Source organism: Ornithorhynchus anatinus, chromosome 4 (assembly GCF_004115215.2).
Source record: "Ornithorhynchus anatinus isolate Pmale09 chromosome 4, mOrnAna1.pri.v4, whole genome shotgun sequence".
NCBI lineage: Eukaryota > Metazoa > Chordata > Mammalia > Monotremata > Ornithorhynchidae > Ornithorhynchus > Ornithorhynchus anatinus.
Window position 1 is genome coordinate 48,452,808 of NC_041731.1, and position 16,938 is coordinate 48,469,745.

The 16,938-nt window shown below is 46.7% G+C and overlaps 1 protein-coding gene across 3 annotated transcripts; it reads left to right on the top strand.

Moving 5' to 3' along the window:
• Nucleotides 1–466: 466 nt before the first annotated feature.
• SLC2A8 (solute carrier family 2 member 8) lies at nucleotides 467–16,719 on the top strand. 3 transcript variants are annotated; one of them, XM_039911803.1, is made up of 9 exons: nucleotides 467–713; nucleotides 3,119–3,325; nucleotides 7,995–8,094; nucleotides 8,927–9,138; nucleotides 10,523–10,666; nucleotides 10,907–11,015; nucleotides 12,999–13,172; nucleotides 14,440–14,585; nucleotides 15,148–16,719. In XM_039911803.1, the coding sequence occupies exons 1-9, from the start codon at nucleotides 468–470 to the stop codon at nucleotides 15,283–15,285; spliced, it is 1,476 nt and encodes a 491-aa protein (XP_039767737.1). In that variant the 5' UTR covers nucleotide 467; the 3' UTR covers nucleotides 15,286–16,719. The 3 variants fall into 3 exon arrangements, with proteins under 3 accessions (XP_039767737.1, XP_028919066.1, XP_007667756.1); XM_029063233.2 differs by lacking the exon at nucleotides 3,119–3,325 and having other exon boundaries at nucleotides 531–713; nucleotides 15,148–15,394; XM_007669566.4 differs by lacking the exons at nucleotides 467–713; nucleotides 3,119–3,325 and adding an exon at nucleotides 6,264–6,438 and having other exon boundaries at nucleotides 15,148–15,394.
• Nucleotides 16,720–16,938: the final 219 nt, after the last annotated feature.

The following is a 16,938-nucleotide window of genomic DNA, read 5'->3' on the forward strand; positions in this document are numbered from 1 at the left end:
GCCCCGTCCGTCTTTCCATCGGTTCGAAGCAGCGGATCTGTCCCTCAGTGAGTCTGGACCGTTCGACCGTGGCTGACGAAGCCCCGTTGCTCCCCACGAGAACTGCCACCGAGTGTCTTAAACTCTCCGGTCCCCTCCCCGTCGTTTCTAACGCCGCGTTCTGTAACTGTCGTGATCCTGTAAAGAAGCGAGCCTCGATGTAACCGCCGGTGCCCGTCCGGGGCGTCCTCGTCTCCGTGCTAGAAAATAAACCGTGCTGGGATTTGACCGGTCTGCGGCTGCCGCTGATTCCGCGCCCCGGCCCGCCGCGAGGCGGCGGTAGAGGGCTCGTTCCGATTGGCGGAGGCGGGTCCCGCCTCCCGGGCGAGGGGCGCGCCCATTGGCTGGGCCCGGGCCGGGCGGCGCCAGGGGCGGGCGTCGGACGCGCCCATTGGCTGGGCCCGGGCCGGGCGGCGCCAGGCGACGCTATGGCCGCGGAGGAGAGGCGGCCGCTCCTGGGCGGCGGAGGGTCCGAGGCCGAGCGGCGGGTCCCCCGCGGGCGGGCTCGGGCCCGGGCCCGGGCCCCGAACCTCTTCCTGGCCGCCTTCGCCGCCGCCCTGGGCCCGCTCGGCTTCGGCTTCGTGTTGGGCTACAGCTCTCCCGCCATCCCCAGCCTGCGGAGGGACGCCCAGCCCCGGCTAAGGCTGGACGACGCCCGGGCGTCCTGGTTCGGGGTCAGTCTGCTTCACTCCCCTCCTTCTCTTCCTTCTGCCCGCTTCTCCCTTCTTCTCCCTTTTTCTCTCCCTCCCCTCCTTTCCTCCCTTCTTCTCTCCCTTTTCTCTCCCTCCTTCCCTCCCCTCCTTTCCCTCCCCGTCTTCCCTCCCTTCTTCGCTCCCCTCCTTTCCTCCCTCCTTCCCTCCTTTCCTCCCCTCCTTTCCTCCCCTCCTTTCCTCCCCTCCTTCCTCCCTTCCCCCCTTCCCCCCTCCTTCCCCCCCTCCTTCCCCCTCCCTCCCTCCTTCCTTTCCTCCCCTCCTTCCCTCCTCTCCTTTCCTCCCTTCTTCCCTCCTCTCCTTTTCTCCCTTTTCCCTTCCCCCTTCCCTCCCTCCTTCTCTCCCCTCCCTCCTTCTCTCCCCTCCCTCCTCTCCCCTCCCTCCTTCTTCCCTTCCCTCCCTCCTTCTCTCCCTTCCCTCCTTCTCTCCCTTCCCCCCTTCTCTCCCTTCCCCCCTTCTCTCCCTTCCCCCCTTCTCTCCCTTCCCCCCTTCTCTCCCTTCCCTCCTTCTCTCCCTTCCCTCCCTCCTTCTCTCCCTTCCCTCCTTCTCTCCCTTCCCTCCCTCCTTCTCTCCCTTCCCTCCCTCCTTCTCTCCCTTCCCTCCCTCCTTCTCTCCCTCCCCTCCCTCCTTCTCTCCCTCCCCTCCTTCTCTCCCTCCCCTCCTTCCCCTCTCCCCTCCTTCCCCTCTCCCCTCCTTCCCCCTCTCCCTCCTTCCCCTCTCCCCTCCCCTTCCCTCCCTTCTTCCCTTCCCTCCTTCTTCCCTTCCCTCCTTCTTCCCTTCCCTCCTTCTTCCCTTCCCTCCTTCTTCCCTTCCCTCCTTCTTCCCTTCCCTCCTTCTTCCCTTCCCTCCTTCTTCCCTTCCCTCCTTCTTCCCTTCCCTCCTTCTTCCCTTCCCTCCTTCTTCCCTTCCCTCCTTCTTCCCTTCCCTCCTTCTTTCCTTCCCTTCTTCTCTCCCTTCTTCTCTCCTTCCCTCCCTTCTCTCTCCTCCCTTCTCTCTCCTTCCCTCCCTCTTCTCCACCCTTCTTCCCTCCCCTCCTTTCCACCCGTCTTCCTTTCCCATCCTTTCCTCCCTTCATTTCTTCCCTCCCCTCCTTCACTTCTCTCCCCCCTTCCCTCCCTTCTTCTCTTCCTCCCTTCCCTCCCTTCTTCTCTTCCCTCCCTTCCCTCCCTTCTTCTCTTCCCTCCCTTCCCTCCCTTCTTCTCTTCCCTCCCTTCCCCCCCTTCTTCCTTTCCCTCCCTTCCTTCCTCCCCTTCTTCCTTTTTTTCCCTCCCTCCACCCCACCGCGGGCTGGGCGCTGCATGGAGCGGCATGGCGTAGTGGACAGAGCACAGGCCTGGGAGCCAAAAGGTCATGGTTTCTAATCCTGGCTCCGCCCCTCGCCCGCTGTGTGACCTTGAGCAAGTCACTTCACTTCTCCGGGCCTCAGTCATCAGGAAAACGGGGGTGAAGACTATGAGCCCCACGTGGGACGACCTGATTACCTTGTATCTACCCCATTGCTTAGAACAGTGCTGGGCACATAGTAAGCCCTTAACAAGTACGACTGTTGTTGTTATTATCTAAGGGAAAACTCAGCTCCAGGGTCCTGGGGGTCCCGGAGACCAGCGCCTGCTCCTACCCCGGCCTCCAAAGGCAGCAACCCCGAATCGGTTTGGGAAATGATTGGTTGGCTGAGTCTTGGCTTGGCCCCACCCATCTTTTCCAGGAGAATTAACAAAGTGCCTTTTTAAAAGAAAATGGTATTTGTTAAGCGCTTACTATGTGCCTGGCATTGTACTAAGCAAGACAACTAGGTTGGACACAGTCCCTGTCTCACACGGGCTCACAGTCTTAATCCCCATTTTAGGTTAATTGAGGAACAGAGATGTGATTTGCCCAAGGCAAATGGTAAGTGGTGGAGCTTGGATTAGAACCCAGGCCCTTTTGATTCCCAAGCCCGTGACCCATCCACCAGGCCATGCTGCTTCTCTTAAAGGCACTGCACACAGTCAGCGCTCAATAAATACAATTAAATGGAAACCTGCCCAGCAGGACGGGCCTGCTGATACAGAGTAACAAATGCAGTAACTAACTAGTGACTTGCCCTCCTCATGTCTACTGGGGTAAGGAGAATGGCAAGTCACGGGTTGTTTGCATTACCTTTAAAGACCTTTGGTTTATCTTGAAGTCGTCAGCCAGCAAATTCCTCAATGTAAGCCTTAAGACCTTGCTCCAAGCCTCACCCTTCTGCCTTGATTCCCTGCGCAATTTCCAGCCCGTTGTGCTGGTCCCCCTAATAATACCCCACTTGGAAAAACAAAAATTAGCCCTTTCCTTCCTGGAAGGTGTGAACGGTAATCCTCACTATTTTTCTTTCTTTTTACCTGCAGTCTATAGTTACCCTGGGAGCTGCGGCCGGGGGCTTGCTGGGCGGCTGGCTTGTGGATAAGTTGGGGAGGAAGCTGAGTCTCATGCTCTGCTCTGTACCTCACATTGCTGGCTTCACGGTGATCATTGCTGCCCAGGACATTTGGATGCTTTACACTGGGAGACTTCTGACAGGCCTGGCTACTGGGGTCATTTCACTTGTTGTCCCTGTAAGTAGAGTGCTCACTTCCCTTGGCCAAAATAACTTCCTGTTAAATGATCTGTAAATGTGCAAGGCCAGGAGTCATCAAAAAATGTGCTTCCTCTGAGGTGAACTTGAGTCGTATTCAGCTGCAGTGAGCAACTTATTCCCAAATAATGAGAATGATTAACGCTGTCGAATCACTAAAATGGAGCTCTGGATGTTGAGTTCTTGCCAGGAAAGGAGAAGACGACAGGAAGCGTGATAGAGGGGATGAGACAAGGGACCACAGTGATCCAGAGAAAAGTTTAACAGGTCTTAGCTCGTTATTCTCAGAACTTTGCAGGACACACAATACTGTATGTGCCTCCGAGTAAATTGCTGGTCATTTGTGTCCCTGTGATGCTAGGGCAATTCTGGAGGAGGTCACTGAAATGGATTGGTGTATTTCATCTGTTCCATATGAGACAGGGACCGTGTCCACGTGATTTGCTAGTATTCCCCCCAGTGCTTAGTACGGTGCCTGGCACACAGTAAGCGCTTAACAAATACCACAGTTCTTGTTATCTGCCGATTCGTCGGGGCCTAGCACAGCCCAACCGTTTTATGGGCATGTTGGAATACCACTCTCTCATCTCCTTTTGCCTACGGGACATCTTCACTTGGATGTCTCTATGATGCTTCAAACTCAACATGTCTAAAACTGAACTTATCTTCTCACATCCTCAGGCAACACCAGACTGTATTGATGGTCTACTGTTTGCAGGGTACTGTACTAGATAATAATAATGTTGGTATTTGTTAAGCGCTTACTATGTGCAGAGCACTGTTCTAAGCGCTGGGGTAGATACAGGGTAATCGGGTTGTCCCACATGGGGCTCACAGTTAATCCCCATTTTACAGATGAGGTAACTGAGGCACAGAGAAGTTAAGTGACTTGCCCAAGGTCACACAGCTGACATGTGGCAGAGCCGGGATTCAACGCTTGGGCGGGTATGGTAGAATTAGTAGACATGCTCCCTGCCCTCAGAGAGCTTACCATTTAGTGGGGAAGAAAGGTACTAAAATAATTTACAGATAGAAGGTACATATATAAGTGCTTAGTTGTCAAAGAGGGTCTGAGGTAGCAGTTGGGAGGCTGTAACCAGGTGAATTGGAGATGTTATTTCAGAAGGCTTTTGAGGTGGTTGGTTAGATTTAAATGGGAAGGAGCTCCAGGCAACAGGGAGGGCTTGCAGAAGGTCAACGGTGAATGAAAGCAAAATGAGGCACACTGGGTTGCTTAACTTGAGAGCAGCGAAGTGTGCGATGTTGCTGAATTGTACATTCCAAGCGCTTAGTACAATGCTCTACACAGAGTAAGCGCTCAATAAATATGATTGAATGAATGAATAAATGAGCGTAGAGGAAGGGAAGGCTGGATGAATAGAAAGCAGAGATTTCATTGAGTGTCTTAAAGCCAGTGATCAGGAGTTTCTGCTTGATGTGGAGTGAAATGGATAACCATTGATTAAGTCAGAGGTCATGGGTTCAAATCCCAGCTCTGCTCTTTGTCAGCTGTGTGACTGTGGGCAAGTCACTTCTCTGTGCCTCAGTTCCCTCTTCTGGAAAATGGGGATTAAGACTGTGAGCCTCACGTGGGACAACCTGATGACCCTGTATCTACCCCAGCGCTTAGAACAGTGCTCTGCACATAGTAAGTGCTTAACAAATACCAACATTATCATTATTATTATTTAAGGAGTGAGGAGACATATGCAGAATGATGTTTTAGGAAAACTTGGGGGTGTAAATTGTGATGGGAAAATTAGGTTAGAAGAGGAGATTTCAGAGGGAAGTGGAGGAGTTCAATTTGGGATATATTAAGCTTGATGTGCTGGCAGAAAATCCTCGTAGAGATGCCCTGGAGGCAGGAGAAAGTATAGGGAGAGTGGGGCTAGTGAGGTAAATTTAGAAATCAGCTCTATACAGGTGGTAGTTAAAGCCACACTTCTCAGGGTCACACCTGGAGAGTTTCCAGTACTCCACCAGTCTCGACTACGGGAGGGAGAGTCAAGCAATGCCATATCCATTCCGTTCCCAACTTGGGCAGTGGCTAGTGAGTGGAAGACAATCTGCTACAAGTCAAAACTCACCTGTGCTGGGCAGCAGCGGCATAGGAGAGAGTCGAGGGTAGAGACTCAGGTTTACTGCGCGGAAGGAGGCAGTGGTAAACCGCTTCTGCATTTTTACCAAGAAAACTCTGTGGATGCTCTGCCAGAACAATTGCGGGTAGAGATGTGGGGCATTCTGGGATAGACTTGTCCATGGCGTCGCTATGGGTCGGATACGACTCGACAGCATAAGACAACAACCGTTAAAGCCATGGGAGAAGATGGGCTCCCCAAGAAAGTCAGTGTAAAATGAGCAGAGAAGGGGATCTACAATAGAAGCTAGGGGTTCACCCAGAGTTAGTGGTGTCCCAAATATCTTCCCTGTCCCAGAAGCCTGCAACCTTGGTGGTGTCATCAAGTAGGTGCTAATTTTGGGTTCTCACATTCATTCGATTGGTAATTCATGCCAGCTCTCTCCACAACATTTCCTAGAGCCTCATTTTCCTTGCCACCCAGCAGCCATTCCACTGGTTCAGCCTTTTGCCAACCCACATCTGGTAATCTCTGTCTTGAAATGGGGGTCGCAAGACACTGGTGTCTTTGGATTTTGAAGTACTGTACACGTGCGATGGAGGCACAAAGATCATAATACACACAGTAGGGTTAAGCAAGCATTTGAGTTGATACTACTGCTCCAGGGATGCAAGAGGGATTTGTTAAGATAATTGCAGTCAATTCATATACACATAGGTAGGAGAATAAGTCACAAAGAGGTAGATATAAAAAGAGAATACTGTAGCAGCATCTTTCTGGCGTGAGGATTCTCAAGCGGACCACCTGCTCTCACATCGTTCCGGGTTGCCTGCCGTCAGCTGTAGTGTTTCTGGACCCAAGGCTAAGGCTCAGTTTCCTAGATCTTTCCACAGTCTTATATACTGTTTGACTGTCCAGCAAAGGCATGCAGTTGATAAACATCTCCTCAGTTGATAAACATCTCTTCCTGCCCTGAGCCCTTTCGACTGACTGCAGGACGGATAAGTTCTTCTGTGTAAGGCTACGTATCAAAGTGTTACGTAAACTGTGTTGGGCTCCCCTCCCGCCCCCCAGGATGTGTGGTTAGCTCTCTGGTACAACACCCCCCCCTTTCTCTGGTTAACCCTCTATTTTCCTCCTCTAGTACAATGTTCTTGCACTAGGCCAACACCTACATACAATCCCTTTGCTGGTCTTTCAGCCACTCCTGTCTTTATTATCTACTACACTCTGCCACCCTGTCATCATTTTCCTCAGAGTTCAGTTGGCGTGTATCACCCCTCAAAAACCTTCAGGGATACTGATTTCCCTGCACATCAAGCGGAAAAATCCTTGACATTGGGTTCAAGGCTCTCCACCACCTATTCCCACGTTACATTATCTGCTCTTTATTTTTTATAAAAGGGTACCCCATAAAGGACTTGCTGTGTGCCAAGCACTGGAGTAGATACAAGGTAATCAGGTTGAACACAGTCCCTGTCCCACCTCACGATGTAAATTGGAGGAAGAAAGATTTAATCCCCATTTTACAGATGAGGTAAGTGAGGTAACTGAGAAGTTGTGACTTGCCCAAGGTCACATAGGCTAGCGGTGGAGTTGGTATTAGACCCCAATTCTCCCCCTTCTGCCTTCCTTCCTAACTTTCTTCCCCATTCAAATCTGCTAAACCACAGCTCTCCCCGTCTTCAAAGCCTATCTCCCTCAGGAAGCCTTCCCAATGAATTACTACATCAACCAACAGTTACCCTTAAGCAGTTTGTATATGCCCTTGTCCTCGCAAATCTATCAGTGCTGCAAATATCCTGAGGCTCAGTCATCAGGAAACATGGGCTTATGTTTCTGACAAGTCCTACGTTAAGAAAAGGTGCATTTGATTAGTGGCACCACATTGCATGTTCACAGCCACTTCTTCCAACACTGCATTATGCTGTTCACGTAGACACACATTGTTAGGATGTTTTGATGTTTTTTATGCCTGTCTACTTGTTTTGTCTGTCTCCCTCTTGTAGACTGTGAGCCCGTTGTTGAGTAGGGATTGTCTCTGTTGCTGAATTGTACTTTCCAAGTGCTTAGTACAGTGCTCTGCACACAGTAAGCGCTCAATAAATGCGATTGAATGAATGTTTCCTAACTGTTCTATCTAAACCATGTAATAGAAGGTAATAACACAATTTGGAAGAATTGAGTATCTGTAGGTCAAGATTATATGTGTCCAGATGTTTTTCTCCCAAATTGATTGTGAAACTTAAAAGTAGGATCTGTTACTTCTTATCTGTTACCGATTAGTACATTCCAAGCACTTAGTACAGTGCTCTGCACATAGTAAGCGCTCAATAAATACTATTGAATGAATGAATGAATTTTGTACTCTCCCGAGTGCTTACTGCAGTGCGGTACACACAGTAGGTCCTCAAATACCATTAACCAACTCTTTTGATGTTTGAAAAATAAAACATGCTGAGTTGGCTAAAGAATTCTTAAGGGCAACACTGCAGCCCTTAAGAATTCTCTAATATGTATTATGTAATATTGGTTGTTTGCTAATACTTGATACTTTTTTTTCAACTTTAGGTATATATTGCTGAAATATCTTACCCTAAAGTTCGAGGGATGCTAGGATCGTGTGTGCAGCTGATGGTAGTGACGGGGATAATGGGAGCTTACATTGCAGGTACAGTCGGGAAGCAGCGTGGCTCAGTGGAAAGAGCACGGGCTTGGAAGTCAGAGGTCATGGGTTCGAATCCCAGCTCTGCCACTTGTCAGCTGTGTGACGGTGGGAAAGTCACTTAACTTCTCCGTGCCTCAGTTACCTTATCTGTAAAATGGGGATTAAGACTGTGAGCTTCATGTGGGGCAACCTGATTACCCTGTATCTCCCCCAGCGCTTAGAACAGTGCTCTGCACATAGTAAGTGCTTAACAAATACCGACATTATTATTATTATTAACTTGTGTCTTTAATGTATGATCAGATTCTTTGGCCCTTTCCATTCAAACAGTGAGTGCCTTGGGTCAGAGAACCAGGCTGCTGGAGGAGAAAACGGGTCCCAACCCTGGGTTGAAGAAGGGATTCTTTGGGAGCACTGATATCTTGTGCGAGGGGTAGCATCCTTCCCATACAGCTGGGTTCCAGGGGTCAAGAGCAAATCCTGCCGCTCCTTTCCTGTGTCATCATCATTTGTCTTTTTTATATTTTTCTTTGCCTCCCGTCATGTGTCTGTCTCCAACTCTGTGTATATCTTTTCCCCCCTTCCTCATTCTTAAGTCGTCAGCCTCTTGGTTGTCAGGAACCGCATCTATTCCTCATCTATGTATTACTTTCCCAGTGCTTAGTACGGTGGTTCTTTGCACGTAGTTAGTGCTAAAGACATGGTATTGTGACTACTCTCTTTAGCCGTGGTGTAAGAGTGAAAAAAGATCAATGAGACTGTACTGGGACTGACCCAATTCTCTCTGAGGACATTTGTTCTTAGAAGCATCCCTTTGTCTCTCTCCCTTCTCCAGGAATGGTTCTTGAGTGGCGCTGGCTGGCTGTCCTTTGTTGTGTTCCACCTTTTTGCATGTTGCTGCTAATGTGCTTTATGCCGGAAACGCCAAGATTCCTACTGAGCCAGAACAAACACCAGGAAGCAGTGTCAGCTTTGCGTTTTCTGTGGGGTCCAGAAGTAGATCATGAATGGGAGTGCAGGCAGATAGAAGCCAGTGGTGGGGACCAGGTAAGCTTTCTGGAATTGGCTTTTAGACTAATTTAGTTCTGCCTTTCTCTGCCAAAAGAGCATAAGGGCATGAAAATAAGCAGAGCTGTATGGTGTATATGGGCCAGATGATATATATCCCTACCCCCAGGGGATTCCTCCCTTCCTGCCCCGAATTCTTCTAATAATCCAAATGGTGTTGATGCAGAAAAAACCCATAGGCTGAGCTGATGGTTGTGGAATAAGCTCTTCCTCCTAATTGCCTTTTTGTGATGCTTCTCTGCAGTGTACAAATTTGATTATTTTCCTATACAAAATGCAAGCTTTTAACACATTTCCTGATAACGAAAGTACCCGTTTAAATACATTTTTGTGTGACTTGTGGCAATTAATTCAGTAATTCAATTCAATAATTGAATAATTATTGTAATTCAATAAACTTTGAAAAGACCTTCATTCAAAGGTCTCCCTTGTAATTGTGGCCCCAGTCAGTCCTTTCATTTTTTCTCAAAGGAAGGTTCAGTGAGCTGCAGCATATTGTAATTGTGGTGTTTAAATGCTTACTTTGCGTCAGGCTCTTTATTAAGCGCTGGAACTGATATTCAGTTGAACACAGTCCCTGACCCACATGGAGCTCACAAGCTAAAGTAGGAGGGAGAGCCTGTGGAAATAAAGCATCTGTTGAGAACAGTGTGACGGTATATTAATAACTCCGAAATACCCAGTAGACGGATGTAGAAGTAAATTTGAATCCTTTAAAGTGCTTCACTTGTAAACTTAGTCCCTCTAGACTTTGCGTTCCTTATGGACAGGAAATGTGTCTACTGGCTCTGTTGAATTGTACTCTTCCAAGCGCTTACTACTGTGCTCTGCGCTCATAAATAGCACTGATTGCTAGGAATGAAATTCTCATCCAAGGACATATGGCAAGTGCCTTGATTGAAAATCAGTTTTCATTTTCTTTCAATGCAAGTTGATAGTTTTCCATCTTGTGGAAAGAGCACGGGCTTTGGAGTCAGAGGGCATGAGTTCGAATCCCGGCTCTGCCACTTGTCAGCTGTGTGACTGTGGGCAAGTCACTTCACTTCTCTGTGCCTCAGTTCCCTCATCTGTAAAATGGGGATTAAGACTGTGAGCCCCACGTGGGACAACCTGATTCCCCTGTGTCTACCCCAGTGCTTAGAACAGTGCTCTGCACATAGTAAGCACTTAACAAATACCAACATTATCATTATTACGTGGTCCATTTCTCAATAGAAGGCCTTGTAGGTGTGTCTCTTAGCACTCTTTTCTCTTTTGGGGAGCTCTAAGCAGACTAATATAGGGGTGGGAATTTTCCTCTGGGCATTGCTTGGCACATAGTGCTTAAATACCATAATTTTTATCGTTTTTAAATTTTAAACAGGAATTTGATTTAGCAGAGCTGAAGAATCCTTCCATTTACAAGCCACTTTTTATTGGTGTGTCACTAATGGCCCTGCAGCAACTCACTGGGATAAATGCAATCATGTTTTATGCAGAAACCATTTTTGAAGAAGCTAAGTTTGAGGTAAATCTGTTTTGTGGGATTTTGTTTTAGCCTTTGAGGCTACCACTGCCCAAATGCGGGTATTCCTGAGACCTTCTCTGCTGGGCACCGATTCTTAGTATGGGAAACGAAGAGAGTCCTGGTAGTCTCACAAAGACTTCCTGTTGGATTACCGCCTTATTTTCGTTTATCGTGCATTTCTGTGCTGATTGAGAAGATTTACTTTCCTTGCTGTAAAAATAGAATTGTTTCTTTCTCCAGAACAGCAGCGTGGCATCAGCCATTGTGGGGGCCATACAAGTGTTTTTCACAGCAGTGGCAGCACTGATTATGGATAAAGCAGGGCGAAAAGTACTTCTTTCCATATCAGGTATGATACAGATGAGGTCTGATTAACTTAACTCTAGACTGTAAGCTCCCTCTAAACTGTAAGCTCGCTGTGGGCAGGGAATGTGTCTACCAAATCTCTTATATTGTACTCTCCCAAGCACTTAGTACAGTGCTCTGCATGCAGTAAGTGCTCAATAAATGCCATGGATTGAGATGGCAGTTGCAAGTTACCTGAATGGTCTTGTTTGAAGATAGTCTAATTCTGGGCAGTCGTCATGTAACAGTTTTCAAAGTAACAAGGTTTTTTATGGGGAAGGATGGGGAAGGTTCAATCAGTCATTCAATTGTATTTATTGAGCGCTTACTATGTGCAGAGCACTGTACTAAGCGCTTGGCAAGTACAATTCAGCAATAAGCAGAGACCATCTCTGCCCACACTGGGCTTATAGTCTAGACGGGGGGAGACAGACATCAAAACAAGTAAACAGGCATCAATATAAATAAATAGGTTTGTAAATATATACACATCAAAACGAGTAAACAAGCATAGATATAAATAGAATTATAGCTATGTACCTATATACACAAGTGCTGTGGGGTGGGGAGAAGGGGGTAGAGCAAAGGGAGCGAGTTGGGGTGACCTGGAGGCGGGGGAGCGCTGAGATAAAGGGAGGCAGGTACTGAATTTCAGAGTTGCATTCTCACTCCCAAATTATTCCCATGCTGATTACCATAAGACAGGGTTTCCCTGCCCTCTATATAGTGAGTGGTTTGAAAGAGACCCTTTCTGTCTTATGGAAAAAAGTGTTGGGATAGACTTTTGGCCTTTACAGAGATAAAGGCCTCTGTGGATAAATCCCTCTGTGGAGCTCCCTGTAGGTAGCGCATGTGTCTACCAGCTCTCCTGAAAGAGCATGGGCTTTGGAGTCAGGGCTCATGAGTTCGAATCCCAGCTCTGCCACTTGTTGGCTGTGTGACTGTGGGCAAGTCACTTCACTTCTCTGTGCCTCAGTTCCCTCATCTGTAAAATGGGGATTAAGACTGTGAGCCCCACGTGGGACAACCTGATTCCCCTATGTCTACCCCAGCGCTTAGAACAGTGCTTGGCACATAGTAAGCGCTTAACAAATACCAACATTAAATTCTCTCTCAAGTGCCTGGTATGATGCCCGGCACATAGTAAGTGATGAATAAGTACCATCAATTTGAAGGACACCACATTTGTGTAGAACTTTTCATTTTTCTGTCAGGTAAAATGTAGGTGTGTGGGTCATGAGGTGCCAGCTACCCTCCTAATTTAGCACTAGCTAAGCTGCTGGGTTCAGTGTTTCATCTTCTGATGCTGACTCTCACCCATATTTCTTTCATCTCCCATTTTTGAAAACGGTTAAAGTAGGCTTCAAACTTCATTTTACTCTGAGCTGTTTAAAAATGAGAGAGAGCAATTCTTAAATTCGAATGATAAATTGAGGGGGTGGAGCATGAGAGGGCAGGGAGGGAGAGGGAAAGGTGTTTTCCTTTCATCTTTATTGTGTCTCTGCCATCACTCTTTCTCTCAACCTCCCTGGATTCTGGGGCGAGGTTCCCTCACTCCTGAGCCTGGGGCTCCGTAAGGACAAGCCAGCACCTATCTCACTCTCTGCCTGGGCAGCCTAGGGGAACTACTGGGGATGAGGCAGGGGTTCCTGGTGGTGAAGTGTATCCCAGGGGCCCAGACAGTCTCTGAGCTGCTGCCTCTGTTTTTTGTCAGTGGACTGAAAAGGTGACCATTCCCACATCTCTCTGGTGGTGCTAGAGGGAGAAGTTACTCTCTGATGCCTCTCTGGCTCCAAATGACTAATTCTGGCTGCCTATGTTACCCCAAAAAGCTGTTGGGAAAAACCCATTAGTGTGGCTCTCTTGCTTGCCAGCCCCATTGTTCATTTTGCCCCTATAGAGATGGTCATTGTTGCCTCGACTCAATTTTCCTGAGATGCTAGTAAATGCCACGTGTCTTGATTTGCATTTCCGCTTATCTTTCCAGGGATCATCATGGCTCTCAGTGCTGTAACTTTTGGGGTATACTTTAAAATGACACTTCTAACTCCTAGTAACTCATCACATCCTGGTTCTCTTACAACTTTGAATCCAGAAACCTCAGGACCAGAATACGGCCTAGCATGGCTGGCAGTAGTTAGTATGGGATTCTTCATCACTGGTAAGTTGTCCGAAATGTTGAACAGAGATGTTTGTTTTCTAATTGCAGGAAAATGAATTGGCCAGTATTCCTGTAAAAATGAAAATGATTTCAGTTCAGAAGTGACTGTTCCGATAGCTGGACAGAGAAGCAACATGGTCTAGTGGATAGAGCACTGTCCTGGGAGTCAGAAGGACCTGGGTTCTAATCCCAGCTCTCCCATTTATCTGCAATGTGACCTTGAACAAGTCACATGACTTCTCTGTGCCTCAGTTACCTCACCTTTAAAATGGAGATTAAGACTGTAAACTCCATTTGGGACAGGGACTGTGTCCAACCTGATTAGCTTGTTATCTACTCGAGCACTTAGAACAGTGCTTGACACATAGTAAGCACTCAGCAAATACCATCATTATTATTATTTTCTTCTCTTAGGCCTCTGCCAGGAGTTGGGTGCAGTTGGGGTGGTATTGTATTAGTTTCCTCCTTCTATTGTTAGGTTTTTTTTTTCCCCCCATCCATCTCATTGGACTATAAGCTACTTGAAGGCAGGGAGCATGTGACTTGGTCTTCTTCAGTACTTTGCTCTCAATTAGTATTCAGTAAATACCACTGTTTGGTTAATTATCATGGTCTGGAGAGGAGGGGGCAAGAACTGCCCCAGCGGGAAACTTCTGTGTGTGCTGGAGGAGCTGGGATAGCTGGGTGAGGAAGGTGCCTACTGCTCAGTGATGGAATTTGTTCCAGGAAAGCAGGAGCTGCCAGCTAAATGGCTGTTTGAGAGGATTTGTGATTCTGGGCCTGCACCAATAAATAGGGTTGACCTGGGCTTTCATTCAGCTACCTTCTTTTTAATCTTGTCTACAAAAACAAACTTCATGTCTCAATCTTAGTTTAATTTTGAAAAGCTCAGTGGGCCACCCAGAATTACCCATGGTTTTGTTTCTTATCATATTGTGGTGATCAGGCTGACCTCCAACCTGAAAACTATGTAAACAGTTCAGCTTTCTTTCCTCAAGAGCCTCCTTTCCAGCTTGAGTTGACAGTTTTGAGCTGATTGGGTTCTTTTAGGACAGTAAGCAGTGTTGCCTTGTGTTGAAAGTCACCTTGACCAATTTCATAGGGCTCACCAATTGGCCACTGCTTAAACCATTCTGCTGTTCTTCCGCTTTGGTGAGGAATTAGTGCAGTGGTTTGCTTGTATACTTATTTTCTCACATTTGCAATAGTTTCTACTCATTTTGAAAGTCAAGCATGCTTATTCTCTGTCCTGTCTTTGCAATTTCAGGATTTGCTGTGGGCTGGGGGCCTATTCCTTGGCTGGTCATGTCTGAAATTTTCCCTCTCAGAGCCAAAGGCCTGGCCAGTGGTGTCTGTGTCCTTACCAATTGGATCATGGCTTTTTTAGTTACAAAGGAGTTCCATCACCTTATGGTATGTGTCCTACCTGGTTCTGAATTTTTCCTTTTTGTAACAGATGCAGTGGAAAGAGTATGGGCCTGAGTGTCAGAGGACTTGGTTTCTAATTCCGGCTCCCACCCTTTGTCTTCTCTGTGACCTTGGGCAAGTCACTTAACTTCTCTGTGCCTGCCACCTCATCTATGAAAGGGGATTAAGACAGTGAGCCCTATCTGGGACAGGCACTGTGTCCAACCTGATTATCTTGTATCTATCCCAGTGCTTAGTACAGTGCCTGGCACATAGTAACTGCTTAACAAATACCAAAGGAACCCAAAACAATAAATAAAAGGAAAAACTAGTGTGAGATATACTCAAAGCACCACAGGAGGGAGGCATTACATCGGATGTTGAACTGTAAGTTATATGATTGCTTGTCTCCCCCACTAGAATATTAGCTCCTGAGGGTAGGAGCCATGCCTACTAACTCTCTTGTGTTCTCCCAATTGCTTAGTACAGTACTCTCCACACAACACGATTCACTGATTAGCTTGAATCTATTAGACCAAAAACTTTGTATTTTATTTTTCTCTTACAGGACTTCCTGACTTCGTATGGAACCTTTTGGCTTTTCTCAGGCTTTTGCATTGTAAATGTCATTTTCACTGCCTTCTGCGTTCCTGAGACCAAGGGAAAGACTTTGGAACAAATTGAAGCTCACTTTCAACAGAGTTGACACTTAAATGGCAGATATTGAGAATATGATTATAGGTTAGAATATGCTGGTCCAACTACTCTCACTTTCTAAGATGAACAGAAATTGAAAAATGGGGGGGATAACTCAAGTTGTGGTTGGGTTTCTGCATCCCACACTTCCTTTGAGTTTTAAACCAGATTTTTGAAATTAAACGGAATGTTGCCTGTTTTGACAAGATTATCGGCTACTTATGGACAGGGCAGTGGGATTGTTTTCCCATAACTCACCAGTCCATAATTGCCCTTTCTCTGTATTTGGTGCCTCGGAGAATGGACAGTGCCAAGTTGTGATGTGAGTATCATCTCAAATCCTAAATCTGATCATGAAGGTCTCAGACACTACATTCATAACTCACTAGATATCTTGAGCTTTTGCTACCAGACATCCATCACAGAGGCTTGCTTCTTAACACTCAGCTTTACAACCATAAAAAAAATTGAATTGATTAATTATAGGCCACAATTTCCACATTGTTTGGCCTTTTCTACCACACTCAGATATACAAGACAAATTCAGGATCAGAGGCATGACTTAAAAATATAGTGTCTTGGACAATACCAAACGCCTCAATCTTATCTGGAGCTTTTGAAGGCTGAATATTGTTTGAGCAAGAAAACTTGATGCTGTCTCTTCTGGATTGCACTGAAGCTTGAGGACGAGGCCAGTGACTTGTTTCACTGTGATGCCAACTCCCAGGAAGATGAATTCCCCCTCATTCTCATTACTGGATTACCGTAAGCGTGATGCTTCCTACTTCCCTCCTAAGGCGGTGTTTTTCAAATTCTGTAATTCTCATCCTAACCTGTGAATCAGACTCAGATGGCTTTGGCTAGTTCATTGCCTTTCTGATTTTACAAAAACTTCAGGCCAGCCATGGGCTCAAGTGCTCTTCTGTTGCACGCAAGTTTACAGTTACTATTAGTTCACGTTGTGTTTGTCTCTCGTTTACATTTTAAAAGAGCCCATTGCTTTGGTTCTTTTATTGGGAATTCTGGGGAAATTGCAGCTAAATACAGTCCGTCTGGATTTTGATCAAAGACTTCATCTAAAGTGCTGGCCTGTTGTCTATGTTGTTTCCTCCTCTGCCGAGCAGTATAATACCCCTGTGAAGTAAAATATTCGTTGTAGCTACCATGGTAACAGTGAAATTTCATCTAAATGTGTTCAGGTCAATTTCTAGCTGTTGCAGACTTGACTGAGACAGAAAGAGGATAGGAAGCAATATGGGAACTGTACTTCAGAGAATTTTCCTTTCTTGAATGAAAGGTTTTTTAAAGAAACCAGAATATTTGCTATTATGTCCTACCCTTTTGAATAAGAGAGGTAGATTAGGTTTGCAGATTAACGGACTGTTTGACTGTGAAGGCTGATGAAGAAAATGTTTTTCAATAAACGAATGGATTTTGAAAAGCAGATGATGACATTGTGTTAAATGTCCCGCCCTCACAGTTTGAAGGATTCCGATGCAGTCCATAGAAATTCAAGACATCTAGTCTCTTGCCCAGTGGTTCGTTTTTTTTTTTTTCCATTCACAATCTTCCAGATCTTCCTGTCTTCTTCCCTCAGCTGTGATTCGAGAACTGGTTGACTCCGGCTTCCCCACTACTCAATTCACTTAATGCTGCCGCTGAA

Bases quoted from the DNA above. Each gene is read 5' to 3' on its own strand.
- SLC2A8 (XM_039911803.1), top strand. From the start codon at position 468: ATGGCCGCGGAGGAGAGGCGGCCGCTCCTGGGCGGCGGAGGGTCCGAG. The intron at 8,095-8,926 runs GTACAGTCGGGA...TCCCTTCTCCAG, and splicing joins AATGGGAGCTTACATTGCAG to GAATGGTTCTTGAGTGGCGC. The intron at 14,586-15,147 runs GTATGTGTCCTA...TTTCTCTTACAG, and splicing joins AGGAGTTCCATCACCTTATG to GACTTCCTGACTTCGTATGG.